A 12,600-nucleotide genomic window follows, 5' to 3' on the forward strand; every position below is an offset into this window, starting at 1 on the left:
CGCAGGTGGTCAGACGCTTTCCTGCCCACGTGTACCAGCGCCCGGCACAGCAGCACAAGGGACGCATCCTCAGAAGAGAAATTTAGGAAGGAGATGGGGGCGGGCAAACTCCCACTCAGGCCTGTGACCACCCTCTGCCAGCTGTGTCCCCGCACCAACGTGCTGCTGCCCACAGGCCCCGTCCCAGCCCTTCCCATTCTTTCCCACCCAGCGGAAGCAGGGCCAGGTCTCTGCTGGAGGACGGACAAGCTGTACGAGGTGTGTGGCCAAGGCGGCTCCTGACACTGAGAGAAGCCGCAGGCTGGGAGGGAGAGGAAGAAATGGGATGAGGCCACGCTCAGAGGAGGAGCTGAGGAGCATGACAGACTCCAAACCCACTCACCAGACCCACGAGGGAGCCACCAGCCTCACGGTAAGTGGTCTCCTAGCCTTTCCGGAAGGCCTGCCCACCTCTTCTGTCCACACCAGGCATGTCACAGGCCCCGTGCTTGCCGGGAGTGCCAGGCTGGGGGTGGCCAGGCCCATGTGTCCCCAGGAGGGCAGGACTCCCCCAGTCCAAAGCCCACCTCGGGCTCTGGGGAAAGTTGGTACTGTTCTGGCCTCTTCAACATCAAAGAGACCAATAAACCTGCCTCACACGCTGATGGGCGGACGGCTGCGGGGCACGCGGCCCAGGCCCCACGGGCCCAGCTCCGCTTCAACGAGGCAACCCATCAATGACGGGGAGGCCGGGGGCGCGAAACACGGAGACTTGAGTTAAACAAACGGCATGTGGTTCCAAGAGGGGCCGTGTGTTTGTTACAGACTCGTGGAAGAAATGGAAACCAGATGTGGCCGCGGCGGCTCCAGGTGAGCCCGGGGCCCGCCTCCACGACAGGATGCAGCTGCTCGCGCCGGCAGCGGGCTGGAGGCCGCCCAGCACCGTGGGGACAGGCAGCCCAGTGCCGGCTGCGTTAGCTGATGCCGAGAAGCCCACTACCGGGCGGGCTGGCAGCCAGCTGAGACGGAAAACCAGTGTCCAAGTCACATTTTGCTGGGGGCGTCCCCAAAGCACTGGGGCCAGGACCCCCGGGGGTGAGGGACCCAGTGGGGCTGCTAACAAGGGTGGAGGGGCGCCATCTCCCTCCCTCCTCCAGGAAGCTTCTTTCCGTCCAAGTTACTGAATCCGTGCAACCACTGTGGCGATGCCCAAGCTGTTTCTGACCACTCCAATTAATATTTCTGCCGAGTGCCATTATCCCCAGGGGTCCTCTCTGCTGGGGACTCCCAAAGGGGGCGTCTTCTCGCTGGCCCTCACCATCCAAGGAAGACAGAAGAGAGCATGCCCCATTACTCTGGGCTCAGGGCTCCCCCAAAAGAGCCCCAGGAGAGACTGTTCTGCTGCAGGAAGTTGGTGTGGGGTGCTGTAACTGCAGGGGCTCTCTGAGCACAGACAGGTAAGTCTGGAACAGAGACGGCAACACGTCCGAGAGGCCCGAGCCTCCAACCACAGGCAGCCCAGCCCCGCAAGCACCTCCCTGGACACACCTGCCTCTCTGGACAGCCCTCGGGAGCTTTCCTTCTGCCACTCACAGTAGGCGGGGAGACCAGTACTTCCACCTGGGCTTACTAGGCATCACCACCCACAGGGACCTGGAATCCACCAGCAGCCAGCACTGCTGCCCCTGTGGGGCAGGCCGGGCAGACAGCAGGGAACAAAGCTGAGGCGCATCACTGACTCGGTCCAGGAAAATCTGGCTTAAAATGTACATCCTTACAACAGGCAAACGTTGAGTGACACCCGCAAGCTCACTTACCTGCTGGTCCTCTGAATGGGGGTGGGGGAGGCGTTGAGACCTCTGCCCTGCTGTCCAGCATGTCCCCGCACGCAGGCAGCTCATGGAGGTGGCTGCATACAGCAGCCCCCAGGAGCTCCCCCCGCCCCCTCCATCGCCCGGATAGGCTGGAGGCAGCTGGGCAGGTGAGACAGCTGGAAAGTGATGACTACATCCCCATGACCCACGGTGATGCCGAGAAGGCTGCGGGCCTGTGTGCATACCTGGGAGACACGTACCTGGGAGCTGGGCTGCCTCTACCTTCACTGCGCCCTTGGCCTCTTCAAGCCTGCCACCCTCGGCCTCCTTTGCCAAGTCCATGGGGGTCTCCTGGCTCACGGACAGGGTGGTGTGCGTGCTGATCACTAGGATGCCCAGGCCGACCCAGAGCACCACCTGGATGAGACAAATACCCCGAGAGCTAAAGGAGTCACGCAGTCCCAGGGCCCCTGCCCTTCTTGCGAGTGGGGTACAGCCCGCAGAGGCCCCAACCACACTGACCACTGGTCACTAACTCATCAATGTGACAGAATCGTGAGCCACATCTGCAGGAGCCACTCCAGCAATGGGGCTGGGGGGCGGGGCAGGGCGTGAGGGAGCCTGAAAGCAGCAGGGGGCACGAGTGTGACAGGGAGGGGCCTGCTGGCCAGAGAGACTCCGGCCCACCAGCCAGGCAGCCTGGAGAGCCTGGCAGCCATGTAGGCCCACACTTACTGCTGCAGAGATTGGGCCCCTTGATGGTTTTCACCAGAAGAGCAAGAATCTCGAGGCCTCGACCCAACTTAAAGTGGGCTCTTGCTTATCCCACTCCCTCACCCAGAAGAGGGCCCAGGCCACTGGGTGCCCGGCTACCAATGACTAGTCCCAACATCACCCAGCAGGCTAGACACACCTGCAGCTGCAGGGCACAGATGGGACGGCTGTGAGGAGGTGGCTCCTCGCCCCCTCTGGCGGTCTGTGCCCATCGGTGCTACCCAGCAAGCTGAGTTGGATGCGCTGCTGCTCACCGAGAGGCCCTGTCCCCACCCTGTCCCTCCTGTGATGGCCCCGAGGCTGATCGTAAGTGCTGCCCTCAGCGACTCAGGACAGGGACCCCTCGTGCTGTGACACTGTCTGCCCTGGAGCCCCGGCACATGCGGGGCCCACCGACGCTCTCCGTGTGACTTTCGCTGTCACGGCAGCGGGCGCAGCTCGTTCTGCCCTTCCCGGCCTGGCCCACCTGGTACTCCCTGGGAAGCAGTAACTCCTGCTTCCTCGGAGAAGAGCCACGAGGCAGCCTGCCCGAAGAGCCGGGGGACCCCGCCACCTACCTCCACGCACTCTCAGAGCCAGAACTCAAATCTTTCCTGAAAGGCACGTTGACTCCTTAAAAAATATCAGTTCAAAAGAACTGGTGAGACTTTCCCAGGCTCAACACAACTGCAGAAGAAAGATTTCTGACAGGAAGAAAGGCCCTGCGCTCCTGAAGGTGGATGCCAACCAACGTGGAGAACCTCAGAGAGAAAGTCTGTTTTCTCCACAGTTGCTCTGGAAACACTGAGCTGGTCTGGGGCTCACAGAGGCAAAATGCTGGCCACGCTCCAGGGTCCACGATGCTTCAGAGAGGCCCGGTCAGTGCCGTGGACTCAAAGGGCCCCTCCGGTACTGACCACCAGCCGGCCTCAGTCAGGTGTGCATGGGGATGTTGTGGGGTTTGAGCCCCTGGTGTCTGAGCAGCACCGAAACACTGAGCATAGCATGGGGTCAGGGCTCCTGACTCCTGTCCCCCACTTCAGATAATTTTCTTGATAACATGTGGATGCCAGCTTCAGCTGTGAGTTCAAAGAGTAGCACGTTACACCCGCTCACCACAAAGGGAAGGTTCGAGAAGCAACAGCAGACACCACCAAAGTAGTTTTTTAAAAATAAAAAAGAAACTTTAAATCCCTTGCATCTTGTATTTCTCTAGCTGACGGCTGAGAAACAACAAAAAGAACTTCATGTCCTGCCTTGGACCCCATGGCATCGACAGGACGAGGGCAAGACCGAGCGAGCGCCCGACTGAAGCACTCAAATGGCTGAAGTGGCTCTGCCTGCCAAGCTGGCCAGAGGCGGAGGGGTACTCTGGCACAGCCCCCAGGACAGAGCCAGGTGCGCCTGGGCTTCACCAACAGAAGCCCATCCCCTCCAGGCCCTGATCTGGGCGGCTCCTAAAATGGTTTTGACACAGAGATGAAGACAGCTGGTTGGTCGTTTCTGTGTTGGGTTATTTTTACGGGGACATCACTGAACATTCCACAGGAGACCAACAAGCCAAAGGCAACATTTCATCCATGGCTTTGAATGATTTATTTCAACCCTAGGCTTTCTGGCGTTAAAGAAACAAATCGCACACAAGATAAAAAACGTTAACTCCGTCAATGCTGGGAGACAGCAAGCTTAAAAAGGCCAAGAGAGTGTCAACTTAAGTTCAACTTACAAAGAGCTTGCACGGAGCCAGGAAGCGCTGCATGGCGCCACGCACACACCTGTCTCTGCCTCCAGCCCAGACATCTCATGACCCCACCAGCAAAGTGTGTTTCCTGTCTCCACCTTGTCCATAAGACACCCACCTGTGCTCCCCCACCCAGCAGCAGTCTCCACCCTACCCTTTGCTGGGAACCCCCTCATCCCCTGACACACCTGGCATTTGAGCTGCCCAGGGTTCTGTAGGGTACTCGCCAGCCGACCACTGTCTTAAGCGTGAGCAGCCCACTGGCCCCACCAGAGCAGTTATAACAGATCCCAGCTCTCCACTCTAACCCTTTCTTTTAAAGAAACGCCACAGGTCCATGAAAACCCCCCCAGGCAGGGGAGCCAAAGCCACCCCCGCTTGAAGAGAGCAGAGGATTAATGCCAGGCCGGCATCGGTGAGGATGTGGGAGGGCCATGCCCGATGCTGAGGGGATCTAGGTCCACGGGCTGTTGCAGTGACCAGATCGCAGTCCGCCAGCAGGCACGTGTGGGAGGTGATAGTCCACACCAGGGCAGGAACACGCCCCCATGGCAGATGCTCCAGGTGGGCCGGACTTTGTTTCGTCGCTAAGTCATATCTGCCTCTTTTGTGACCCTGTGTACTGTAGACTGCCAGGCCCCTCTGTCCATGGGATTTCCCAGGCAAGAATACTGAAGTGGTTGCCATTTCCTCCTTCAGGGATCTTCCCCATTCAGGGATCAAACCTGGGTGTCCTGCATTGCAGGGGGATTCTTTACCTCTGAGCCACCAGTGAAGCCCTTTGGGCCCAACTTTGCAAAGGGCATAGGTGTTGCCCAAGTCCCTGGGGCAGCCATGACAAGTATGCGCTAACTACAGACCGCCCCACCCCCAGCCCCACCAAAGGCCTGAGGCATCCGGGAGGCCCCAAGGTCACAAGAGGCCAGAACTTGCGGGTCGCCGCTCTGCCATGAAGTGTGGAAGGCTGAGGGCCACACGTGTGTGAACAGGGATGACCACCCATCTCCCAAAAGTTCTGCAAGAAAGAGATGCTGCTCCCAGAAGAAGGGTCCACAGCCGAGGTCTGCACCACGCCAACCAGCCGTGATGGAATGACACAGTGGAAGCCAGCAGGGGTACCGGGCTGCCACGGCCTCAGGACAGGGACAGGAGGGGCTCGTGCCTGCAAAACCCATCTTTCAGGTATAACTTCTGCAAGTCCAAGAGCTGCTTCCAAATGGGACAAGACTGGTGAGCGAACCCAGTGCACTAGACATCTAATCACGCAACCCTGACTTCTGTTCTTCTTAACCAGTTACAGAGCCGCCAGGAGGAGAAATGCAAATACATCCTGACGTCTCAGCCGCGGTATTTATGACAAAACCACGGACTTGGCCCGGGGACCACGGGCGACACCCCAGGACCCCCAGCCTGCTGGGACCCCCAACTCAGAACACGAGAGAGGCACCGAGCCAGAGTGAAGGCGTCCCCCTTCACTGCTGGGACCCCCAACTCAGAACACGAGAGAGGCACCGAGCCAGAGTGAAGGCGTCCCCCTTCACTGCTGGGACCCCCAACTCAGAACACGAGAGAGGCACCGAGCCAGAGTGAAGGTGTCCCCCTTCACTGCTGGGACCCCCAACTCAGAACACGAGAGAGGCACCGAGCCAGAGTGAAGGCGTCCCCCTTCACTGCTGGGATCCCCAACTCAGAACACGAGAGAGGCACCGAGCCAGAGTGAAGGCGTCCCCCTTCACTGCTGGGACCCCCAACTCAGAACACGAGAGAGGCACCGAGCCAGAGTGAAGGCGTCCCCCTTCACTGCTCACACCTGAGACTGAAGACGTGCACGTTCAAACACAGCTCACACCTCGAGGCAGGGGCTCCGGTACCTGCCGCGTGCACCCCATTCCAGGTCTTCAGTGCAGTGTGATCAGGGCATGGCAGGCACCCCAGCCTTGAGGCAGAGGCGTCACATTCTGGGTGAGGTCCCAGTGGGCACTTACATCCCTGTCTCAGGAGCACAGTGGCACCTCCGGACCCTCCCGTGGAGGCTGGTGCAGCTCTGGCTCAGGGCTCCACTGCCTCCCAGCAGCCGCCAGTTCCAGGCGGCCCTGCTCCCCCTGCTGGCTCCCAGCCACAGTGTCAATTCCACGTGGCAAACCCACCCCTCTAACTCAGCCCCACTGAAGAGCTTCTCCAAGTTCTTGAATTTTCAACATAAAGGATGAACTGGAGATGGCAGGTAAGGTTTCTTTTCACCTAGCTGAGGACCAGTAGTGTTTCCACGGCCACTACTTATGCTTCTGAGGATGTTTCTCAGAACACCCTTTGGTGCCTTTCTCCAGCACAGCTACAATGGGTCCATAACCTGCGCCCCCCCACCTTCCCTGCCTCTTCTGGAGGGCCAAGGCCAGGAACAAGCACCTCAGTGCCGGCAACACTCAGGCAAGTGGGGCAAGTGGACTCAGGCTGACACCAGGTCTGTGCCATCCAGGAAAGCAGCAGCCAGGCTCCCGGGAAAGCAGGGACACACCCCAAGCGGGTGCCCTCCAGGCCCGAGGTCTGTGCACCAGACTCCAGTTACATTTCTGAGTGTGCCCCTTGCAAAGCTCATTTTTCTCAAAACATGAAAACTCCACATTCAGAAGTAAAACAGCAACACATACAAACGGTATGCCCCAGTCAGATGGTCCACCCAGGACTGACCCACAGTGCACCTCACCAGAACACCAAGTCCAGTGGGGAAACCTACCATCTTCTCTGCACATGGTCAGAAAGCAGTTAATATGATTCAATGTGCTTTCCAGTTTTAACAATCCATATTAAAACAGGCACGGAGAGATGCCGCTTTAACGTGATTCTAAGTGTGTTCACGTCTACAGAAACACGGGGGCGTTTGAATGCGCATGTTCATTTCTGTACATGAAGCCGAAGCCAGCATTACATGTGACGATTCAACACTACAAGCTGTCCCAGCTCAGCTGGGAAGACAATGAGCTGGCCCCTCACCCCCCAGTGCCACGGAGAGAGGCAAAAGACGACATAGACGAGAAACAACCAGAAAGGGGAGGTGAAATTACCAAGAGAGGCCGTAAGGTCAGTGGGTAAAACATCAATAAATGAGAATCTACAGCCTCCCTATGTACAAACAGTTGGAAAAGCCAGAGGAAAGGGAGGTCCCAGTACCCCCGGCACACGTAGCAGACAGAAGCTGGTCCAGCAGATGGAGACGGGGAAGGTGGGCTGAGAGCAGCCGTGACAACTGAACGCCACACCCCATTATCACACTGGGAGGCTCACAAATACACTCCGCAGATTAGCCGGAGTATCAAGGGAATGATTCTTCCTAAATTTATCTACAGCTGCAGTGAATTCCAAGTAGACCAAAACCAAAAAGGTGGATTTATTTTTGTTAGGAGTCAGATCAGCTGATTGGAACATTGACATAGAAAGTAAACAGGGAGTTCCCTGGTGGCCTAGTAGTTAGGATGCTGGGTTTTCACTGCCATGACCTGAGTTCAATTTCTGGTTAGGAAACTGAGATCCCGCAAGCCGTGTGGCGCAGCCAAAAAAACAGAAAGTCATCAAGAACAACCAGAAACATCATTAATGAAAGAAGAGAGATTAGAATTAAAACATTTTCAGAGCCACACGACAAGGCAAGGGAGTACCATTGCAAGGCTGGGTAATTACAACAGTACGGATGGCTACATCACTGGACAGAACAGGCAGGAAATTAAAATACAAGTCCCAAACAAGCCCAAATGCACACAGGAGTTTAATACACAGAAGCGGTAACATTTCATACCAGTGACGGATTCACAGCGTTCGGACAACTAGGCAGTCATCTAGAAAAAACTGAGGCTGCCTACTTCGCTTCTTACACCAAAAGAGAAGACAGATGAGGCAAAGATTAAATGGGGGGCTTCCCTGGTGGTCCAGGGGTAACCACTCTACCCTTCCACTACAGGGGGCACAGGTTCAATCCCCGGTCTGGCAACTAAGATCCCACGTGCCATGTGGCACAGGAAAAAAAAAAAAAGTAAGAGACTTAAATGGAAAAATGAAGTTCTGGAATTACTACAGGAACTGATAAAAAAATTTCTTAAAATAACACCGGCGTAGAAGGGTCATTTTAATAATGACTTTTTTCTCTCCTAAAAAGAGTCTGATAAACTAAAACACTGGGACTTCACAAACTGGGGAAAACATTTGCCATTTGGCAGGTAATGAACTAACTGCCTCATATTATAAGGAGTTCCTAAAAGTCACTAAAATCTTCAATTGAAGGCACGGGTGAACCGCTTCGGCGGCTGAGACTTGAGGAGTGAGAATCCAGAGAACAGAGACGAGCACCACCCACCAGGGCAGGCTTTTCCTGGCCAGCAGTGATGAGCACCAGGACAGAAGAGCAGGAACCTGGAGCCGGCAAACACACAGGGCAAGCCCCAGGCTCCCCACAGCCAGAACTGGATCCTGTAGAAGAGGAACCCTCCAGGAGGCACCCACGTTCTGTGAGCAGCTCTCCCCAAGGCACGTGCCAGCCACCAGCTGCGCCGAGTCGTGCAGAGATCAGCTGCCAAGAGGATGAAAGCTAAGCAGAGAATTTAGCAACCTGCGGGTGATCGAGCTGAGACTCAGGAAGGGCTACACCCTAGGAGTCAAGGCAAACCTGACATAGATTGCTCACAAGTGGACACAAGGCCTTCTGCCTGTCCTCTGTCTGCTGGACACAAGACATCATCATCCAGGGACGATTTCTCACACCCACCTCCATAAACTACCAAGCACACCAGGGGATGGGACCAGGCCCCAGAAAACCAAGAGGGTGCAAAGGACCAAAATACACAAACATCAACTATCCGAAAAACAGAAATAATGTCTTGTAATGTTTAAAATACACGTAAAATTAAAACACATAAAAACAATAGCACTGAAGGCCGAAGACAAAGATAAATGGAGTTAAAATATTGTTGGATGGTTACTTCATTTGGGAATTAGTAAAAGAAAAACAACTAATGTATGGTCAACTCTAATAAACCAAGGATTCATATTAAACTGCCTCGTATAACCACTAGCAGAACAGAAATGTACAACACCAGCTAAGAGAATAGAGAACAAATACTTTAAAATGCTATTTATCCAAAAGGCAGCGAGAAAGAAAGAAAGAAACAGAAAAAAGAACAGATGGGACAAATAAAAAACAGAGTGCGACGGAAGCTTTAATCCCCACCCCCCAAATCGGTATTAACTGTAAACAGTCTTAAACACTCCTATTAACAGATTGGATCAAAACAAAACAAAAGCAAACTATATGCTCTTACCCAAGACATAACCTTAAATATAAAGGTACAGAGACATCAAATGAGAAAGGATAACAGAAACGATATCGTGCAACTATAAACCCAGAACAAACCCGGATTAGCTACACTGTATCAGACAAGGCTGCTTTAAGGAGAAAAGCATCTCCAAAGACAAAAAGGGACATTTCATCCAGAAAAGGGTCAGGTTAATAAGATACAACCATCTGAAAACTGTAAGCTCCTAGTAACATAGCTTCAGGACAAAAAGCAAAACTTGATAGAACTAAAAGATACACGAACCTTTAAGTGATTCAAATGGAAACCGTCACACCTTTCTCATAACTGACACACAAGGAGATTAAAACATCAGTAAGAATACACGAAAATCTAAAAAAATCACAGTTAGCAAACTCAACCCAACCACACATGGGATGCGCTCTGCACCAACAACTGCAGACGGCCAGACAGCTGAACATCTGCTGGAGTCAACCACCTGCTGGGCCCAGCGAACGTCCGAGGACTGAAGTTCTTCAGCTCGGTTCTCTAACCACACTGGAACTGTGTGAAATCAATCAAAAAGAGTACCAGGAAATCCCCCAAAGTTTGGAAATCTATAGAAACCACTGGTGGAAATCAGATGGAGTCCCCAGAGGGCTGCAGACGGAGGGGGTTCCGATAAGGAAAGGTCTGAGACCTGCCTCAAAAGACGCAGGGCAGTCAAGAGCAAGGCTGGTTACCTAATATGGAGGACCAGTGAAAAATAAAGACGTGGGGTCTTTGATCCAAAAATCAGGTAAACAGTACCATTAAAAGTACTAAGATGTTTTCCCTTTTTTCTGTGGTTTCTCTCCCAACTTATTACAGTGTTTTTTGTTTGTTACTTAATGCTGTTCTAGGAAAAATTAAAATTTTAGTGTTTAAATAAATAAGCCACTGGTGAAAGGAGAAATAAGGATGGAAATCAGGAAAAGTCGCAAAGTGAATGATGATGTCAATCTTCAATCGACAGTTTGATGCAACCCCAGTCAAACACCAACAGCTGAGAAGCCACTTCTAAAACTGAGTTGGGGGACTTCCCTGGCAGCCCAGTGGTTAAAGACTCCTGGCTTCCACTGCAGGAAGCATGGGTTCAATCCCTGGTTGGGGAATTAAGATCCCACGTGTTTCACGGTGCAGCCAAAATTTTTTTTTTTTTAATTAAAAAAAAATTGAGTTGGAAATGCAAAGGACTAATTATAGGTAAAACCACCCTAAAGAAGAATAAAGCTGCCAGCATCAAGACTCATTACAAGCCTCAGCAATCAACACAGGCAGCTCTAGTGTGGGAGAGATGGACAGACCAGTGACGGGAGTTCCCACTCTCACACGTACACAGGTAACTGACCACAATGGTGCCGGAGCAAAAGGGTGCCGCTCAACTGGACAGCCACCCAGAACATGACCCCTGACCCCTGCCACACACCAGGCACTCCAGATGGGCATGGATCTAAATGTGAAAGAGAAAATAAAAAGCTTCTACAATATGACAGAGTACACTGTCCTCAGGACCTGGGGATAAGCAAAAATTTCTTAAATAGTACATCAAAAGCACACAGCAAGGGACTTCCCTGGTGATCCAGTGGCTAAGATCCTGTGCTATTACAGAAGGCCCAGGTTTGATCCCTGGTCAGGGAACTAGACCAGGTACAGTCAAATTTTTAAAAAAAAATTTTTTTAAAGCACAAAGCAAAAGAAAAACTCAAAAAACTGAACTACACTAAAATTAAGAATATCTGCTGATCAGAAGAAAGTGAGAAGGCGGCCAAGAGTCAGAGAAAACATTTGTAATATACATGTCTGAAAAAAGTCTTGTATCTCAAATCTTTAACAAACCTCCACAAATCAATAAGAAAAAGACAACTCATAGATAAAAAATGGGCAAGACTTAAAAGGCACAAAAGAAGAAACCCACACAGCTAACAAGAGCATGAAAAGGTGTTCAATGTCATCAGTCACCTGAAAATCACAAATTAAAACCCAAATGAGGTACTGCTATATATCCAGAGGAAGGGCTAGAGACTGAAAAAGGGACTGTAAATGTCAATGTAACTAAAATTCCAATATGGTGCCCGAGGACCACTTTGGAAAACCGGGTAAAGTCTGGAAACATCTACCAAAACTGGACAGACATAACGCCGGGACCCGACAATTCCACACCTAAGAGAACTGCCAACCAAAGTGCACACGGGCTGCACCAGAAGAAACGGGCGGAGCAGCCCACCCGGGACACTCAGCTCTGGGTGACCAGACTCCTACGTGGAGAAGCATATGGCAGGGAGGATGGGCAGACCACCCCTGGCCGCCCAGCCAGTAACTTGGGAACTCAGGCGTGAAGCTAAGGAAGGCGGCCAGACACTCACCAATACTTCCTGTGAGGCTCCATTTTTACTAACTTGAAAGGCAGGCAAAATTATTCCAAAACATAAGAAGACAGGCAGTAATCTCTGTGGAGGAAAGACTAGGGCACCCCAGGGAAGCTTCGAGTGCTGGAATATTTTGTATCTGCCCTTGAGGTGGTTCTGTGACTGTGTTCACTTAGCCACACCCTCTGGTGCCTCAGATGGAAAACAATCTGCCTGCAATCTGAGAGACCTGGGTTTGACCCCTGGGTTGGGAAGATCCCCTGGAAGAGGAAATAGCTACCCACTCCAGTATTCTTGCCTGGAGAATTCCATGGACAGAGGAGCCTGGCGGGCTACAGTCCATGGGGTCCTGAAGAGTCGGACATGACTGAGCAACAAACACTCACATTTTTCATTTCACTTAGCCCACATATATCAAGCTGTATGTGAGATTTATGTGCTTTGCCTTACGTATACTATGTTCTCAAAGAATTTACCAAAAGCTCAACAACTCCATAAAAGGTGAGCAAAAAGCACAGACAGTTCATGGAAAGAGAAATGCCCACCTTCACTCCAGGGAAGCCAAGACTTGCCATCACCCTCGGGCCAATGGAGAGGAGAGGCTGAGCTCAGTCGCGGAGCTACAG

The 12,600-nt window shown here is 52.8% G+C and overlaps 1 protein-coding gene across 11 annotated transcripts in view; it reads right to left on the reverse strand.

The window, feature by feature from the left end:
* Positions 1-12,600, reverse strand: part of SLC38A10 (solute carrier family 38 member 10) — a 41,064-nt gene that overhangs the window by 10,417 nt on the left and 18,047 nt on the right. For 6 of the 11 annotated variants that reach the window (XM_086355319.1, XM_086355318.1, XM_086355316.1 and 3 more), the window contains exon 11: positions 2,054-2,210. In XM_086355319.1, the coding sequence (XP_086211445.1) occupies positions 2,054-2,210 (157 nt within the window). Of the gene's footprint in view, positions 1-2,038; positions 2,211-12,600 lie in introns of all 11 variants that reach the window. The other 5 variants (XM_086355317.1, XM_086355312.1, XM_086355310.1 and 2 more) reach the window with 1 other exon arrangement.

The sequence above is a fragment of the Bos grunniens genome, chromosome 19, assembly GCF_055505025.1.
Source record: "Bos grunniens cultivar Pamir isolate PY7600 chromosome 19, Bosgru_T2T1.0, whole genome shotgun sequence".
In the NCBI taxonomy this organism is placed as follows: domain Eukaryota; kingdom Metazoa; phylum Chordata; class Mammalia; order Artiodactyla; family Bovidae; genus Bos; species Bos grunniens.